Source organism: Dermacentor variabilis, chromosome 7 (genome assembly GCF_050947875.1).
Source record: "Dermacentor variabilis isolate Ectoservices chromosome 7, ASM5094787v1, whole genome shotgun sequence".
Taxonomy (NCBI): Eukaryota; Metazoa; Arthropoda; class Arachnida; order Ixodida; family Ixodidae; genus Dermacentor; species Dermacentor variabilis.
The window spans coordinates 139,811,826-139,831,879 of record NC_134574.1 but is presented as its reverse complement, the minus strand read 5'-3'; the positions used below and the strand labels follow the sequence as shown (position 1 = coordinate 139,831,879).

The following is a 20,054-nucleotide window of genomic DNA, read 5'->3' as shown; positions in this document are numbered from 1 at the left end:
CTTGCACGTGACGTCACGGACGCAGCTTTTCGCCGAGCTGGGTCACAAACGCGACGCCCAGACAGGATTACGTCAGTACAAGCCATCTTAAATAAAGGCAAGCCGCGGAGCGTCCTATCTGGTCACTTTTTGCGCAGAAAACGATCGTGAAAGCCTTCAGATCCCACAGAATGAATGAATGAATGAATGAATGAATGAATGAATGAATGAATGAATGATGTTTAATGGCGCAAGGGCCAGGTGTGGCCAAAGAGCGCCATGCTAGTTCCTACAGAATGCAACGCATTCCTATATTTACGGAAAAAAACTAGACTAGACTTGAGCAGACGCTGTCAATATCCACGACACCGCGCTTCGATGGTGCAAGAAGTCAATTGCGGGCTCTTAACTCATGTCAAAACTGCGACGTGATTACGAAGCGCGCCGTAGAGGGCGGGGCGCTACCGATAAATGTTGACCACCCGCGGGGGTTCTTTGAGGCGCACCCAAATAAGCAAGGCGCACGAGCGTCACCGATTGCACCCAGGAATCGAACCCGCCACCCCTATAGCTCGGCAGCGCAACGCCATAGCCACTGAGGGTGCAGGAACTTGCGTCTCTCCTCCCCCACCCTCCCCCCGTTATTTCTGGCTTACAATGCCACCTCGGCTCGCTGTAAAAGAGAGACCGTTTCGCTATTCGCAGAAGAGTAAACTTACTAACGGCCGTTCGACTGCCCTCTTTGGAGTCCCCCCTTTAAGAGCCGGACGCAGCCGTCGGGATACGAACCCACAACGTTGAGAATCAGACGCGATTTCTACCGCACCAGAGAGGGGCTACACTATATATGGTACATAGAAAGGAGACTCAGTCAAGCTAAAAGAAACCAAACACAGAGCCAGCGCGGCGTGACCATTCACGAGATGCCGCAGGCGCGCAGCGCGTATACATATAACGCCCTACGCATACGATATATACACACACACACACACACACACACACACACACACACACACACACACACACACACACACACACACCTGTCCTCCGAAGAATGTTCTCGAAGGCAAATTGCCTATTCTACGAACTCAAAAGCTCGCTCGCTCCCAGAGCGCTCGCGCCTTGAAGCAAGGCGAGAACAGAGCGAGCGCGAGGATGCGCGCGAACGCCTCGCATTCCGCGCGCGCGCTCACAAGTGGTAGCCGTGCCTTCATACACGAGTAGCGGCAGCCGGAAAGATGATGAGACGACCTGCTTTCCAGCGCTCCCCCTTTCTTTCTTTTCCTTTCACTTTCTTTCTTTGACTTTCCTTCTTTCTTTCTCCGAAGCACGTAGACTTGATTTCTATCTCTCGCGCTCACTTTCCTATAACCGACGAAAGTCGGGCGGGAAAAAGAGGCTCGCATCTCAAGAGAACGAGGAAAAAAAAAGAAATCTCTCGACGACGAGTTGGAGAAAGAAAGAAGTAACGAAATAAAGAAGAGAAAACTCGAAGTAAACGGAACACGCCAGGTTCGCTGAAAGTGGGGGTTAAAAAAAAAGAATCGCCACATTCCGCACCAGAGTGGTACGCAGTACGCTGGCGCGAACGGCGTCCGCGACGCTGCTTGAAAAGCGTCCCCTATATACAGCGACGACGACGACGACAACGGCGCCATATTTCAAAAAGCGTTTTGTAACCTCGTCGCCGCGGCGCCGTTCCGCGGGCGGTCCTTTAAAAATATTTCCCTTCCTCGATTCTTCCATCTTCTCTATGACAATGCGCCAGGCGAGGCCTTTCTTTTTTTTTTTTTTCACAACTTATATTCAGCTACGGCCTTCGGGAACAATATCATAAAGTAAGAAATAAGAAAATGTAGAAAGGAAGAAAGAAAGGAAGAAAGGAAGAAGCCAGCAATGGGCAATATCAGGGGAAACTGCAAGACAGGCAACACAAGACCGGGAACAAAATCATAAAGCAAGAAAATACAAATAGAACGAATGAAAGGAAGAATGAAAGAAGCCAGCAATGGGCACTATTAGGGGCAACTGTAAGACCGGCGACAACCCCCCCTCCCCCCCCCCCCGCGCCCCAACCAACGCCGAGGTGCGCAGCGAGCTCGTCGAATTCCAACCAACGCCTCCCCTGCCCGCGATCTCCCACTTATCTTCCTCCCTTCTCCTACTTTCGGCGCCCGGGCCAACGTTGCGCTCGCATCCTACGCCTCCCGCCCGCGCTCTATTCGACGCGCTATACCTACCGGAGTGCGGCAGCCTACCGCATTGTTCGTCATCGTCGTCGTAGCAGTAGTTCGTTCGTCCACCGAGGCGACGGCGGCCAGGTTTCATAACGCGTCGTCGCCCGGAACGCCGCCGCCGCAGCGGCAGCGTGAACGCGCGAAGGCATCTCGAAACGAGAAACTTTAAAAAGTGTTCGCCTGCCTCTGCCCGAGCTGAAAATCTCCGACCCGACGACGACACACGGCAGGTATGAGAGAATAAGGAACTAAACACATAGATGGAGACGGCGCCGCCGAGAACGCGTTGCAGCGAGAGATAGATCGAAGGGGACAGAAGGTATGAACACGGCCAAGTGTAGCCTACGCGTTTCTTCTCGCTTTTTATTTTCCATCGCTCAATTTGATTCCGGAAGTCCTTGAAAACCGGGATTTCAACACAATCTATAACAAAAAGAAAAAGAAAGAAACAGAGAGAGAGAAAGAGAGAGAGAGTGAGAGAAGAGTGAAATTCTTCGCGCTGTACGCCGGGTGACAAATGCGTTCCTGGGACGACGCGCAAAGCGTCGCAGCCGGGGTCTTTCTCCTATGTCGCCAATCTAACTCCGCCGAGATTGAAAAATCTTCCGGCACACCTTTCATTGATTTGCGGACGTTAGACACTGCACGCGTACCGTGCGCTGCTTGCGATGGCGGGCGCCGCGTTCCTTCCCAATCCCCTGTAGAGCGTGCTTCGCCGAGAGCAGGAGAGTTTTGCTACGAAGCCTAGCCACTTCCGTTAACACGCGTAAAAAAAAAAGAAAGGGGGGGGGGATGCGAAACAGAGAGCTTGTAAAGCGGGCTTTATGCGGAGCAAGGCAGTCCGTTGCGAAGCCCACGTACTTTAGTAAACGCGGATAAAAGTTGTGGTGAGTGAGTATTAAAATAATAATAATAATAAAAAAGAGCGAGCCCGTAAAGCGCGGTTCACCACACACGTACTTGATGTGCTCTGAAGCCTACGCACTTAGGTCAATGACTATTAGGAAAAAAAGAAAGGGGAGGGCGGGATACGAGGTGTAGTGAGAAGACCAGTGACGTGAAGACACGATGCTGGGAAGATCTGATTTCTTTATTCTTACAACTCTAATAAAACCCTCAGCGATACAGGGGACTAACTTCTCTTCAGTGACAATACGGCGGGCCATTATTTGCCAGAACCACACAGGAGCGGAGATTATTTCCAGCACCCACCCTCGGGAACGCCAAGATGCGGGCGCTTCGTCAGAGGGAGTACTCACCGTGATGTGTGCTTGTGAACTTGTCTCTTCGGCGTTCTTGCATCTGCGCAGAAAAAAAGAAGAAGTTAACGTGAGATGCAGTTACGCGAGATCAGTAAGGTCAACGGAGCCGCCGCTTGGCTGGCTTCAGGGCTACAGCTGCCCAGTAGTAACACGCGAAAGGGTTTATGGTCCCAAACCAACCTCTGGGCTGCCAGTGACGCCAAAGCTGGCGCAGCAATAGAGAGGTTTAGTTGAGCGTGCGCAGCTTCTCCGTAGCCAAGTGCGTTCTTCGTTCTTCAGTCGCGCATTCCGTACGCGTCGTGATGCTGACAACTCTAAAAAGAATTTTTGTTTGGTCTCGATTTAGCGTGTTCATCAGTGCCACTCGTGCAGCGTTGTATAGAAGAAGTTCATCAATATGACGTAGTCACCGCTTGCCCATCGGCAACCCTAATGCCCCCGTAACTTTGCAAACGCTCCGTAAGAGACCGACGCACAGACGCCATTTTGATAAGAGATTGCAAAGCCTTCGCGCAAGCAAGAGGTGCGTGCGTACGCGCATCACGCTTAACGTAAGGGTTACACGTTCTACGCACTATTTATGCGTGCAAGTGGCTCGCCGTTCGCACGGTCGTTGTGTACGCTCGGCTAAACTGTCTAACGGTGTGTGTGTGTGAGAGGGGGTGGAAAGGGGGGTGGAGTAGGTCTCGGAATTCATTTTGACCACAATGGGTTATCTAAAGTACACTCGAAGCGCGGTACCAAAGCTGGAACCACACTTATGGCACTTACTTTCTGTCCTAGCATATTTAGCCCACGCTTCGCATAACTTAGAAAGAAAGATACCGTGCGACGCAGTGCGCAAGCAAGTTTGAGAGCGAAAACAACAACAACAAGAAAGTAGAAGGAGAGAGAGTGTGTGTGTGTGAGAGAGACAGAAGACGAAGTCGCGAAATGACCGCAAACGCAGCTAACGATGACGGATGGGCAAAGAACGGAGACGACGGATCGGAAAGAAAGGCGCTGTCACGGGGAGGAAAAAGGCGCAGTCCGGCGATACGTTAAAAAAAGAATATAGAACAACGGAGTGACACGGATTAAAAAAAAAAGGAAAAGATGGCAGGCAGACACGACGACTTGGAACGTAATCTGGCAAGAGGCCACCGCGGTTTCCCCCGAGCTACGCGCGTACAGCTTCCTTGCGGCGTCCTCCTTTTGCGTACACACACCGGGCGCGCCCACGAGCGGCGCTGCAGATTCATTCTCGTTAGGGGGCGCAGCTTCCCCAGGACGTCGCGGCAGACGGAGGAGGAAGGCGCTGTGCATCATCCTTTCAAATTAGCGGTGCCACGCTAATTAGAACAACAAAACAGAGCCCCCCCCCCCTCTTCCCCCGCGACGCCCGGGGCAAAACAGACGAAACTGAGATGGCTAGCCCCTATACCGACCGACCGACCATAGTAAACTTCCTCCCCTTCCCGCTTCCCCAAGTCCAGGACTATGGGCGCGCTGGCTGCTGCGGACAAAGTTGCGTCGTCTGTCTCTGCTCCTTCGGGCTGGCGTCGTCGCGCCTTTCCCATCAATCAGGCAAAAGTTGCCGGCAACGCCTTAATTCTTCGCTAACGTCGGGCACGCGCCGCGAGCACGAAGCGATAACAAGAAAGAAAGAAAAAAAGAAAGAAAGAAAGAAAGAAAGAAAGAAAGAAAGAAAGAAAGAAAGAAAGGAAGATAAAAAAAAGGAACACGGAGAACCCGGACCACGCACACAGGAGGCGAAGCTCGTCTAGCGAGCAGACGAGAAGGAGCTGGCAACCGCGGTGACGAATCTGTCACTTGGCGTAGTCAAATAAGCGATTGCGGAAGAACATTTAACGAAAGAGCAAGCGAAATGATGAGCAGTTGCGCTCCGGTCAATGTGATGCAAGTAGTGCGGTCACAGAAGTGTACCACTCCGCGCGGTTCGCAGTGAACCGGCTTTAGACCTGCGCAGACGTCTTCTCTGCAGTAAAACTATATAATTACAACTATAACGCATGGAGTTAGCGTTACGTCAGATTATTTACATCGGCCCGACTTCTTGCTGTCTATAAAGAACACACTTTTGTTTTTAATACTGCAGCGAATCCTGGTAGTAAAAGTTTCTCTCACTTCAGCAGCGTTGCCTCCCATGTGTGAAACGAAGCCAACCTTTCTGCAATAACGAACCTCCCTCGCTTTGGCTGAAACAAAACCGCTTTGACGGATTCCTCTGGCAGCTAAGTCGTGTCTGCTATGCTAGAGGCATTTCTATCATGGCTAATAACAGCGCACCGAAGACAAAGGAAGGCGTAGACACAATTGCTGAATTCTTTCTTTTTTTTTTTACCCGGTAAGTTTGCGGCAAACTCAGCCGTGGATCAGCCGCACCTCGGCGCGAGTCAACGACTGACTGAATGCGATTGACTGGTCGAGATGGATCTTAAGTTATGTTAGTATTAGCCAATTAACATTTCTGCAACAGCGAAATGGGCCTCTTCCTATCGTGATGGGAGGCTTCGTAAAGCCAGCAAATACGCAATAACACGGGGGAAGGAAATAAACTGGCACAACGTCACACGCAGCCAGCATCGGAAAAGCGAACTAGCCGTGAAGCCTCGCAGTGTCGGCGTGTGGCGTGACCAGAGACTATACAGCGTACTGGCTGGGAATGTTTGGTTCCAGGTAGTTTTTAGTCGACGCGCAGTTGTTATAGGCCGGCCTTCCACAGCTGTGCCTGCCAGAGCGGGAGTACAAAACCTACCCCGCGAAAAAAAAAAAAAGACGAAGAGAATTAGCAAAAAGGAAAGAATTAGAAGAGGGCATCGCGCAACAGGATTGAAGCCACACGTATCGGCCCACCTATGGCGATCGCCGCTTCATGGCGCGCGGTAGGATTTAGCGCTCCCGTTGTGACGTGACGGCCACGTGTTGGGTCGATACGTCTCGTTTCAAACATTCTGCGCAATGCTCTCTCCTAATTCCTTCCTGCCTCCAAGAGCAAAAAAAAAAAAAAAAAAAAAAAAGAAAAAAAAAAAAACGAGACTCGGCGCGACGCAGGCCGAAAGCTGCCGCACAATCTGTGACGGATTTTGACGCCTATATGGGTCTAGTTCTTTACCGGTAAAGAAGTATACTGCGTTCTAAAAGCATGGCATACTCCATTTACCATTTGTATGGATGGATGGAAAACTTTATTGTCCATTTATCAAGTCCTGAAAACATTTCCCTGCGACAAAAAAAAAAAAAAGTCCCAAATACAAGATGACACTACGAAATCCGAGACGCTACTCTGACGTACGGGCGCTGCTTTATTCGGCGCTAAATTCAAATGTGGAGGTTTGGCCTTTCTTTTCTCCAGCACTATAAGTCAGCCTTCTCCCATCAAATTGATGAAAATTTTCGAATGAGAAATTTAACACACACACAAAAAAGATTTAGCATTGTCATTCACTGTCTCTCCAAGGCTAATCTTACTGAGAGGTGATCCGGAACCTCGACATTTAGTTCCTTTTAGTGCGAAGCATTCTTGTCGAATGTGGCGCGGTTTTTTTTCCCTGCCATCTGCCACACCGACTTCGTGGGCCGATCCCGAAGATAGTGCACGAAGCGCCGGTGAAACAGTGTGCAATCACTTATCGCTAGCCGCATCTTCTCTCGGGTTCCTGGAACAAGCGCGCCGGGGGTTCTTACACAAGTGGCGACCGTTCCCACCGTCTGCGTGCATGAACGTCTTCCATCTGTTATGACCGCTTTCGCGGGCCGATCCCAAAGGTAGTGCAGTCGCGCGCGCGCGCACACGCACACACACACACGCACACACACAAACACACACAAACACACACACACACTATGTAGGTCTAACCTCTTTCACGGAACTCTCCAATGAACAAAAAAATTTAACATTTCTCCGGTGCCGGGCGCGGATTCAAACCCACGTGACGTGGATTCCTCAGGCACAGCAGCCCGACGCCTTTTTTAGCTCGTCGCCGCACGAATATCCCCTCGCTCCAAGAAAGCTTGGCACCCCAGCCGAGTTCGAGGAACGTATAAGCGCGCCGAGAACGAGGAGGTCATCGCCGTCGTGCGGACGAGAAGACGCCCGAGGCCCGCGCAGCCCTGCCGGAAAGACAAACGGATCGCCGAACGCGAACTCTATACGTGAACGCTATACGTGTGCGTACGACGCGCCCAAACGGAGCAAACGGAGTTAACTAAAATGTAACAACACATTTAACGGTCGACAACAACCGCGTCATCCCCGCTGCGCCATACCACCACACCACGTTGCAAGTGCGGTGGCTGTTCGATCGTCCCAGAAAAAATTTAACGATATTCGTGACAAACCGTTCTCACCAAACAGCAACAACGCTTCGCATCACGTCAAGCTCAACTATAGGGTTGTGGCTGGCAAAAAAAATATTTAACGTCCTTTATGAGTTATGATCCGTCAAACGCTACAGTACCGATGCAATGCGACATTTCTTGTTTTTGTTTCTCTAATTATTTAGCTTATTTTCGTGTTTAGATGCCAAGAGGTTACCTTGTTTCATACATTGCTGCACCCCCTTATGTAATGCCTACCAGGCTTCTAGGTATGACATAAAAAAATAAAAAAATGACTATGATACTTCTGGTATACATAGGCAGAGACCGGAAGAGAACGGCGTGGATTAGACAGAAAACGGGTGTATACCCGGCTTACAAGATGAAATTAAAAGGAAAAAGTTGAACCGAGCAGGCCATGTAACGCTTAAGGGTAGATAACCGTTGGTGCGTTAGAGTTACAGAACGGGTGCCAAGGGAAGGGAGGCACAGTCGAGAACGGCGGAGAATCAGGTGGCGTGATAAAATTCGGAAATTTTCGGCCATAACTTCGAATTGGCGCAAGGCAGCGGCAAATGGAGATCGCTGGAGAACGCCTTCGTCCTGGGCAGTGGGCATAAATATAGGCTGCTGCTGCTGATGATGATGATAGGTACCTGCGGGTGTGCACAGGTGAACGTGTTAGGAGCTGGCTTTTTCAGTGTCTCACAGCGAACACAGCGGTGACACGATATACCGCGTATCCCCGTGCCGCTATTTTTTTCGTTGCAGACTTTCGTACAACCTTTCGATCACTTGGCGCGCCTACATGGACGGCGCAGCAGGCGAATCTCCGCGAGTATTTTGCATCGATACCGCTTTAGAAATCAAGAAAGGTAACCAAGAGTCGTAAATGTGGAATCACAACCCCTGCATAACGTCAACCGATTCCCATCCTATAGAGGCCTTCAAATTTCCCAATCTCAACCCCAGCCCCTCATCCCCTGCAGTCCTCGACGGTATTCCTTTTCCCCCCGTGCGGCAGCCATACCGGTATTCCGATAAACACAGCCACTGGCTATGAGCTCTACGCCCCACACGCCCTTATAAATTGAACTTAATCTCGGATGTGAGCAGACATAAGCTAGAAATGTTCAACTCGTAGCCACAAACCATCGTATATTGTTGTCAAGGTCACGCGATGGCTTTAGATGCACCTGCTGTGTATATATCTCCATTCCAACCCTTAGCTCCCGGTAACCCTTACGCGCGCAGTCTGAGGCGGTATTCTCGAGCGGTTACTTATTCGGGGATACGACCCCTTCAGCGTGACTTGGAACTAGAAGAGTCGGCGTGAACGGCCGACAAACTTCCTTCGTACATGTCACCGGCGATTTGAGTGTGACGAGCGGCTGCTGTGCAAAGCTTCCGCACTAAATGTTCCCTTCCTGGTAGCTTGCTTTCACATGAAAGTGACCGTGCAGAATAAAAATGTACGAACCGCTAGCAAAACCAGTTTCTCCACCTCTTCACTAAAATAGGCAGCATTTGGACGCTTTATGCCACTTCACTTAGGTATAACCCGATTGCGTTCACCAAGTCGGCGACTGTATGATGCGACTATACATCAGGTGCAACGCTTTGGAGGCTACAGATACTTCGTGCAGTGGCTGCGTTCGCACTTAGAAAGAGTTCGGTGTCTTTCGACCGCTTTTTTGTGAAAATGTTCTTTACATAAGGGCAGTTCTGAATGAAAATAAGAATTTACTCTTAGAAGCCAACGAACCATGCACTTATTCGGCTGCTAACACATTGTTTTATATCCATTGGTTTTTCGTTGTTTTTTTTTTACCTGCATCCCGTCGCGGCAGCCTCGCGTGCATGCTCGCGCGAGCAAACGCCACTGGCGCCTATAGCCATAGAGTTTCTCACTATAACACCTAGAAGGTAATCTGGCGCCACCGTCTATGGGAGTTTCTTAAGGGGGCACCGTGCCGTCATGGGAATGACGGTATATGTGTCTACGAGGCTCGTGTTGGCTGGTGTTGTACGAGGCTTCGTCTAAAACATGGATATGGCTACACAAATAACGCGTTCTCAAAGTAAAATCTTCATGAAATGTTTCCATTCACGCATATTACATCTTTACTCACCTACAATGCGTGACCAAGCGAAGAAAAGCAAGAACAGACGACCAACTGTTTAAAAGCGAGCGCGAACCTTGTCGTCTGTCCTCCAACTTTAGCGGCCCGCTGATACTTTTTACGCAACATGCAGTCGTTCTCATAGTTCTCAACATGTAGTTCTCATAGTTAAACACAACGTGTTTTCGCGTAATAATAAAGCTAAACCAGCTTTTCACGTGCTGTTCTAGTAGAAAATGAGTCATTGTGACAGTCGGAACGGTACTTGCCAAGCGCGTCTTCAAGGTGTCCTGTCTCTACGAGAACGATGCCAATCCGAATCCACAATATACCGGCATTCCCATGCATACCACAGCGCAGCAGCGCCAGATTTCCCTCTAGGTAATGTAGTGAGAAACTCTATGCCTATAGCGAAGCATACACGGAACGCGCGGAATGATAAAATTTGGAGAACCGCACTACTTGCGCAGCTTCCCCAGCGTTGCACCTGACGCGTGAAACGCTTGCCGGCGCGCCAAAGCTCGCGAGCCGCGCGTTTGCCGCGCCTCGCGAGGAATGGCGGTTTCAAACTACAAGACGCGCGCCCGCTTGGCTCATTGTTTTCTCCTGGCTACCTTCGGTATGTTTTTTTTTTTTAGTGTAGTCGGCGCACTTACATTTAACCGGAGAAGGCATGCGCGCTGTAGCGCCGCGCTTCGACGCGGTATACGATCTGTCCCGCACCATCTGCGCATGCGCACATGGGCGAGCGCGAGCTTTCGCGCGCCGCCAAGCGTATACGTGTAGTTCGGCATTTTAGTGCGCCAAGTTCGCTGTGTACGCACGGTGAGCAGCAGAACGGGATCGCCGATGCGAGTGCCGAAATATCGCGATGGCCAACTCCGACGGGACCACCTTTTGCGTCGCGACGCACGCACGCACGCACGCACGCACGCACACGCACGCACGCACGCACGCACGCACGCACACGCACACACACACACACACACACACACACACACACACACACACACACACACACACACCCTTGTGCTATTTTGCTTTGTGCTGTCGTAGCCTTTCTTTATTACTTGTTTCGCGAAATAAACTTTGCCTTGCGAATCAGCGCTAATGTTAATCGTCTTCTAATATTGTCCTTCCTTTTCTTTCTTGCGCAGTTGTTTTTTTTTTTTCTTCTTCAAATTATGGACTGGTTCGCAAAGATTGGGCTTGCTTGCCAGTATTTCTTATACTTGCGAGCATTTCCTTATAGAAAGGTGGGAAATGGCACGTCAGGGCTCCTTCATTAAATTACTCTCGCACGTGTTTCGCCTTCCAGTAACGCGATACGGAGGCCCTGATGTTGCATCACGGGTGTCTCGCAAGAGCGGAGAGAAAGTGTGCAATCAGCGTCAAGCATTCCCGCTCAATGAAGCGTCCCAAAAGTCGTCCGACGTGTTGCGCCACGACTGATAACGCTGATAACGGTGAGAATTCGGGCTCCCGGACCTTATCGAGACGGTGCGCCTGACCAGCCCTATTGTTCGCGAAAGATTTTGCTTCTCCGCCTCCCCCTCCTCAAGGAGGAGCTCCACCGATAAGCGTGACCTGCTTTACGGCAGGGCAATTTGCCGTTTTCCGAGGAGTGCAACGCTTTGCAACATCAAGCGCGACAATTTTCGCTGTTGTTTTTGTACAGTCAACCACAAATTTTTACGGTACACGAAATGTGGGAAAAAGCTGGATATCTGCGCAGCCTCACAACGCAGCCTAGTATTCGCATTTACAGCCTCCACCAGTATATGTGAACAACACTGTGATGTTCGGTTTTACTGACTACTTTTACAGGCTGCTCGGAAATTGAACGTTTTCTGTGATCACGTGGTCCATAAACTTTCGTGGTTGACTGCACTCTGAGCGGGAAATGTAGAGATGTGTTACTGTTGCATGCAAAAAGTAACGAACCACCCAACGTTCAAGCTGTCATTGGGCATCACTTGTGGGACGTGCTGCCGTTAACTCTTGTTTTAAGGCGCAGCAATGTGCCTGCGGTGAATTCTCAAATAGAAACGACGACGACATCCTAGCCAGCTGAGGTAAGAATGGTGGTCAGAACAAGAGTGGGGGTGGGAAGGGGAGGTTCAGTTACTTTTGCTCCCATGGGTTCGATGTAGTAGCAGTTCTTGTAAAAAACAACATACAAAAGTCAAGCCGCGCAATTTTCAAACAGCATGATGCAGAAAAAGAGGCACGTGACAGACAACTGACCAACAACCAAACGCTTGCCCGGGCCTCTTTTCCGTGTCCTGTGTCACAATGTGAGAAAATTATGCTGCTTGACAAGACATGCCAGCCACTCTGTACATGCTGTCAACATACAAGTGTCAAGGTTCAAGGTGGCCAAGGCTAAAACTAGGATCCTGAAACAATGCTCCTAAATTGTGAGAGAAGTATGAGGGGATGAGGGAATACGAGGCGTCAATTTTTTTTTTGCTTGTTTACAGCCACGAAAACCAAAATACAAGGCCCCTTAAATGTTACACAATTATTATATTCTTCCCCTTTCTATACTTTATATGTAGTTGCAATTTTCTGCTTATTATTCTCCGTGTGTAAAGTTTTTGATCAGTGCAGTTCATGACTTTCATTTATTATGCCTGTCAACATACTCCACACTCCATTTGCAAAAAAAATTAAAAAAAAATTATTGTGTGGCCAGCTCTTGTTAATGCCATCGTCACAGAGCCAGTTGGAGGTTTTCTAATAAACAAGGTTGACAATGAATAACGAAAACAATGGAGGTACGAGAGCAATAATTTTTTTTCACTGACCATGGAATATGCCTTAGATTAGAAGTGAGGTGTTTGTTGAACAGATCTAAGTTCGTAGATCGTGGCCAGACACTGCCTAACCTGAGCACCCTACATTAAACGTAACAGCTAAACATCACTATGCAACGGAGAAAAACTAAGGTTGTGATTCTAGAAAACAAGGGAGCCAAGGGGGAAAAAAAAGGACCAGACAATTAAAGTGCAGAAGCCCCCAATGAGGTTCTGCACTTCATGCTTTGTCAAAACTGCTTGACTGCTTACTCGTGTTCCACTTCGCACCATAAAGCAATAGCACAAGACACTCACACTCGCTCAACCTCATTCAGTCGCACTGAAATACTTCAAAACATCCAAGCTGGTGCCCTTTGCATTTGCACTGCGGTTAGCTAAAGGCTGAATCTTTGGACACTGGACAGCATTAATAATTTAGACTAATTAGGAGCTTCACTGGATCAAAATGCCTGTCTTAAGAACTCATAGAAGCAAGACAATTTCCATTGTTATTGAGGAAAAAAAAAACTGCTTGCAATTTTGGACGAGGGTGGCTATATGGGCTTGTTGGCCGAGCATCATGGAAAGGTGCCTGGATAGCGCAGCAAACACTTAAGCGTTTGTCTTCGTCCCTTCCTTCCTTCTTGTGTCCGTGTTTTGCGGCACTACCCAGACCCATTTGCAGTTTTCATCAGTCAAATAGGCACTTGCCGCAGCCAGATCATGACACAACTGTTGTATACTTCAGGAGTTGTGAGCATGCGTTGGGACAAACACTAGCAGATTATCTCAGAAAGTCTACACATCAAACAACACGATTGTTGCTAGTACAATATGTGTAACAGCCTGCGCACGGTCAGTGTTCTTGAAATGTTTCTCAGTACTGGCAAGGAATTTCACAGTCATCACTTCCTTGATACCCTCAGTCACACCCACATCGTTGTAGGCACTAATGGTGTCCCAGACAGTTACGTCTGCCCCATCGCACTCCATCCACTGAAGAATTTCCCCTGAAGTAATGATTTTAAAGACAGTGTTTACTGCGTCAAAGCAACGTTTGAGCAATAAGTGATGTTACAGTGGAGGCGTCCAGGTTAATTCTGACTGCCGCAGGTTCTGCAGTGTGCATCGAAATCTCAGTACACCAACATCTTTGGGTTTCTTTTTCACAATAATGCGAATGTCATGGCTGGGTTTAAATTCCTTGTGCTCTACAGCAGAACACCGCAGCACTCAGCAGCAGATACAGTCGATGGAGAGCTGCACACCCATCACCAGTACCGTTCAGCTGCACTGAAGTGGACTGCAGCTTTTGTTGATTCATCTTCAGCACATGGCTCCATGAAAGGCTGCAGTGTGTGTAACCAAAGTTGCACCTGCGAGACTACTGCCTATAATTAAATCTAGTTACTAGATTATCAAGCAAACTGCACCCCATCTATTCCGATACAAGCCCAGCTCCACTGAATAAAGTGAACAATATGACACATGATGGTAACAACATTCAATAGTACAACAAGCAAATTGTCTTACTTGTGCATGAGGTCAAATGTCGCAGCTGATGAATCTGCGAGAAATGGAGAAAGAGAAGAATGCTCATAATAAAGATCAACCAGTGTGGAAACGGCCATGCATGCGATGCAAAGATGACAGCAGCGTGATAAAATCCTGTATAGCTCCTTTGACTCAGCAACAATGCTTTTTGTGAGGGAGTCCTATAAAATAGCCCTAGTGTGAGCACAATGCTCAAGCAGTTGAAGAGTTAGATGTAGAAGCATGTTAACAGGACGCTGATGATGTTTACATCACTTTCGGCATGATATAGAGTAAAATACATCTACGCTCATAGCTGTGGAACAACACTGTTACAGTCGTAGCTGTACATGGGTGGTCTTCCTTACAGGTGTCGCAATGTACCAGCATAACACAACCCTCTCTAACATGAATTGACATAGAACCCAAAACCCCGATGATGATTACAGCACATCAGAGATGTCTGCGTGTTCTATGGTAAACACTCAAACTGGTGTCAAATCCGAACAGTCAGTAGACTGATATACTTACAAGCTGACCCAGACAAATCTTGTTAAGGAAGTGAGTTGGAAAACGTTTTCATTATCAGATGAAGGCATTACCCATCATCATGCATCGTGTCGCAGGGCTACGACACACTACGATGGCTCAGTGGCTGCATCGTTCTGCTTCTTATTAGCATGAGGTTGTGTGGACAGTTTCTGGCCGCAGCAGCTGTACTTCAGTGGATGCATAATGCAGCAGTGCTTATGTATTTATATTTAAGTGCATGCTAAGAATCCTCAGCAGGTCAAAATTAATCCGGAGCCCTCCACTACGGTATCTTTTCTTGCTCCAGTGTTACTATGGGACATTAAACCCTGCAAATAAATAAATAAATGAATAAATAAATAAATAAATAAATAAATAAATTTCTGCTCTGCGCATTGCCATTAGCTTAAACATTGGCAAGGGTTGCACGTTAGGCTTATTCATACTGCACAAATTGATTACGGGGCTTAACACCTACAAAAGACACTGCGGTGGAGGGCTGTGGATTCGCAGATGAATTTTGACTGCCTGTAGTTTGTTCATGTGCACATAAATAAAGAAATGTGTTTCTGCATCACACTCCTGTCAAAATGCAGCCCTTACGCAGCCGGGAATCGCACCTGTGACCTCGTGCTCAGGAGCAGAATGCCATTGCCAGTCAGGTACTGCCGCGGGTATTGGCGCATACTATAGAACTTCCGCTTACAGATAATACAGATAATATTACAGATAACTTCCGCTTACCTAGATAATTCGGGGCGGTATTCTAGGGCAATCGGTTTCGAAGATGCTTTCACTTATTCAAGATTTTGCATGCCTGGTGAAGGACACGGCGTCCATGGGTGTCTGCGACACTGTGCTATGACAGCGGGCTTGGCATTGTACGAAGAACACTGTTACCTGTAGACGCCGACGCATCTGTCACCAGTTGTGTAAAATTTCATGACAGTATCTCTGAAAATGATTGTCCTAGAATACTGAACCTGCTTGAGAAACCATCACTGCATTGCATGAGCCGCAGCGCGCACTTTCCTTGCCCAAAGTGCAACATGTTGCTCACAAGGATGCTACCAGTACCTGCTGTCATTCAGCCACACGGTCTGCCACCGTCCCGAATAACACACTCTCACTATATGGGTAACAACTGGTGGGCCAAGTGTGGTTTCCAACTCTTTTTGCGGCACACAGCCGAATACTTGGTTGGACACTCACTGTTTGATACTACATGAATGCATGCAGTTTTGAACCATAGCTTACACTTTACTGTAGACTGTTTCACAAATTGAAGCATCTGCCATTCACAGAGACCAAAACTGTAGTCTGTCTCACCGATTACTTGTGGTGCAGCAAAGCCTAGGGCTAGAGTCAGCCAATCAATAATGAGAACAGATAGCACATTCCGCGAGGGGAGAAGGGCTCACCCGTCGTGCGCTACTAATCCTTCTGTGAAGGATTCCGTTGGCGTCGTGCAGAGGGTGATCACAAGTGGGCAATGGCTCACTTGTGATAGCTCATTATATTATATTATATTATAGCTCATTATTCTGGTGGGGTGACGTGACCTGTACATTTCACTGCACCACTGCAAGGAGTTGGTGATATGGATCACAGTGTCTTTCAGCAGAGGAGACATGCTGTCAAAGCACGGCCGGTGGCGTTAAGGTGTGAGACTAGTGCGTTTTCCCGCAGCTCTCGTACAATGCAAGTGAACTCTCTTGTGGCTCTGCGAGCAACAAAAGAGGGATGCAGAAACATCGGAATGCTTCTTGATTCATGGACTCTTTGTTTGCCGGGGGTTTAAACTTCCGAAGCAACAGCTGGGCTTTAGAAACTTGCCGCCATATTGGGAGGCTTCGAGCTAATGTTCGCCACCAAAGGGTTCTTTAACGTGCATCGAAATCAGACTATGCAGGCGTCCTCGCATTCCGGGCTCGTCAAACTGCGGGCGCCGCGAGCGGGATTCGAACCGGCGACTTTTTTTTCTATGCGCCAGAACGCTATGGCTACCGTGCCACGATGGCTGGTACAACATTACAACATGAGGACGTACAGAAACCGCCTTGGCAGCGTATTGCTTGCGGTAAACGCCCTTTAAACGCTGGCGGAAGGCTTCATTAACATGTGGCCGTCTGCTGTGGCAAAATCACGAAGGATGGATACAATATTAAAAAAAAAAAGACTGGTCACTGCATTTCAATGAAGAAGGCTGCCACCAGCGCTTATTAAGCAACTGAAGAATAACATCTGTCAGAGGTATCCTTCAGCCAGCACTTCCGACACGTCTTACACAACTGTTTCAGGAAAGCAAAAGGAATGGGAACGGTAAAAACGTCAAGTTTAGTTTTTATGCAATTCATAAGTCAGTTGAATGTGCCGAAAGTAGGGAGAGCTGTAACAAAAAAAAGTAAAATCTCATCACTCTAAATCTCACACATGATCAGGTTGCTCCTTTCACTTTACTAAAGGAACGCCGGTACTTTAACACACTTCGGTCACTGAAGAACCAGGTTTTCAGGACTAGTAGCTATATATTACACAGTAAACTAAAGGATGCCGCGAGAAATACTGCTGGTATAGTGACAAAAATAAACAACTTTTCAAGCGTCAAAGCGTTAAGCACTTCGCAGCAGTAGACCAGAGTCGATAGCAGGCGTGAGTATTGATCCGGCTTCAAGACGAGCAGGTGAGTCGGGTAAACGCCCAGCTATGTGACCAATGCTGTATTATTGTATCATATTTTTGTGTGTGTGCGTGGGCGTCGTTGAATGGCGTGCTATCCCGTACTCTTCTGGACATTACCTATGATTGGCTGGCCGTGTGGTGAAAGTGGAAGCAAGGGCGTTCGGCTAGCACAGCTTCATTTCGAAGGCATTACATCGCGTTGAAATAACCGTAACGCAGCAGGGGCAATGCACAGAGCAAAATCCGCTTGCCGAGAATCACAATAAACGACCGTGTTTTTTTGGAAGTTTAGAAAATACGAAGTAGGACACTGCAGCGAACCTCTAAGGTCATTGCTCATAGGAGGACATCATGCCGTTACAGCTGCTGGAAGGACAGCACGCAGTCGAACAGCAAGCACACGTCCAAAGAGCTCGAGACAGGGCGTGGCCGTTTCTTACCTTTGAGGCGTCGTGACTCTCACTCACTACTTTTAACCGATAAATAGCTCGGAGAGAACTCCTGTTCAGAAAGGCAAAGAACGCCGCCATGTTGCTAAAGGCTACGGTTTTGAGGCAGCCGCACTCTCGTAAAAGTTGGTACGTAATTGTCGCAATGCAAAATACAACTTTAACTAAGCAATTACGTAAATATTTGTTTTTAAAGTAGGCTATTTAAAAGTTTTAATCTACTTTAGCTTTGTTCAAGAAATGTGAGATTGGGATTGGTGTCGTCTGCTCTGTTTCGGCACGGTACTCGGCGATGGCGTTCGCGCGCGCGTGTGTGTCATTAATTTGTGCTTCGTATTCACATTCGTTCTGCTGGACGCTGTGGTGAGTGATAAACTTGTTGTTTCTACTGCGCTGAGGCAGCAAGGATAAAAGGACGTCAGAATTATTATACTATTTTCTGTCATTCTGTTAGGTGATGGCAAGTTGGGTGATGGCCATTCTGATACAATGTGGCGATGAGGTACAAATCATGAGAGCTAAGGAAGTGCAAGCCCAGTTTCCACGTCACAAAAGCTCGACTTAAAGGAGGCAGTCGGTATCCAGCGTCACAAACAATCGCACATATTTCGGACCCGCGCAGAACGCGAAGTGGGCACTTGGAAAGCGTGATATTATAATTGGCCTCCCACAAAGACATTTCAGATTGGATCAGTAGCGCAGCAGCTTAGCGCTGACATTCGTCACCGACACGAACATATTTCCAGAACCAATAGAAGCTTCAGAGCAGCTACTTCGCAGAAAAAAAAAAAAGAAAGAAAGCGGTCATTGAAACTATTGCATAGCCTCCGAGACGGTCAACGGGACTCTGCGCTAGCGCCGTGATGCGGTTTGCTTAAAAATCTCCGAGGCTATGCATAGCGTCGGAAATCACGGAGGTCATGTATATCATTCAGCGTTCAAAGCTTTTAGTACAGGCTTGCGCGCTTCTGCACGTTCGCTCTATATATACATGATCGATCTTATCAGCAAACTTTCAAGCAATTACATTGTTGTACCTATACTTATCGTGTTATTATTTTTTCGAAGGCAACACAATGTTGTGCAAGTGTGTAATCGATATATCCCCACAAAGGGGGGCACTACCTATCTTATTTGATACGCTGAATTCGATGTCTAAACACTCTAATATAAGCGCTGGGTAGCACAACGTAGAGCCCATACTAGCATTCTTTACATGCTGGGGGGAGTTTTCAGCTGTGGATAGTTCAGCAAATCAACTACTAATGAATTAATTACCGTACTAATTAATTTTTACTCAATTGTAGTTTCACTATTTTCTTCCTAAAAATAACCCTTCATGGCCAGAAATAAATCTGAACAAGTTGTATTAATTTTGTTTGAAGTGTTATTGTTTTCGGCCTTTGTGGGGATAGGCTCAGAAGAGTTTTTGTTAGGGGGCCGAGACGGTAGGGGGGGGGGGGTCGTGCTTATCTGTGATGACTCGTTTCGAGAAGCGTTCCGCCCGCGTTATCAATATGATCTGCCAACTGTGAACGGTACGCGGACGATAAGAGCGGCATAGAAAAGAGCGGAAGGCATGACAGCAGAATCGCGGCCCAGCTTAGAATTTGAATGCCGATAAATCCGCAAGACAGGACCAATTAGAGATCACTGGGAGAGGCTTCCGTCCTGTAGTGGACCCAGATATAGGCTGATGGTGATAGCAGCAAACGTCCGTCGCCGGAACCGTTTGCTGCGCGTCATAAAGGATGCACGGCGTTGTGATGGTGGAGATTTAGCGGGCCACGTATAGCGGCGTCACGACATTGCACTGCCAACGAAGGAATGAAGGTAACGAAGGCAATCCGCAAGCCACTTCCACAGGGGGGGCCGTGCTAGTAGTAGTGGCGTAGCCAGGGGGTGGCATATCAAACTCGTGCCTACCCCCCCCCCCCCCACACCCCACCCGCCACCGAAATTCCTGTGTTAGTAGGCGGCCTGCCCCGTAACAAGTTTCTGGCTACGCCACTGGCCACGTGACGAAATGCAGGGATGCAATAATGACGTCATATGAGGTTTTTTTTTTTCGTGTCAGTTTTGCTTTTGAGACAGCCTTCGAATGTGACATATTTGTTCCCGTATAGCTCTTACAAGA

General features: G+C 48.2%; 1 protein-coding gene across 1 annotated transcript in view; it reads right to left on the bottom strand.

Annotated features, from left to right (window-relative positions):
* The window catches only part of LOC142587997 (dihydrolipoyllysine-residue succinyltransferase component of 2-oxoglutarate dehydrogenase complex, mitochondrial), a 49,313-nt gene extending 31,297 nt beyond the window's left edge, over positions 1-18,016 (bottom strand). The window contains exons 1-3 of the mRNA XM_075699413.1: positions 17,909-18,016; positions 14,256-14,289; positions 3,476-3,518 (exon numbers count right to left, since the gene is read on the bottom strand). Coding sequence (XP_075555528.1) covers positions 3,476-3,518; positions 14,256-14,289; positions 17,909-17,998 — 167 coding nt within the window. The 5' untranslated portion in view covers positions 17,999-18,016. The remainder of the gene's footprint in view (positions 1-3,475; positions 3,519-14,255; positions 14,290-17,908) is intronic.
* Between the last annotated feature and the right edge of the window lie 2,038 nt (positions 18,017-20,054).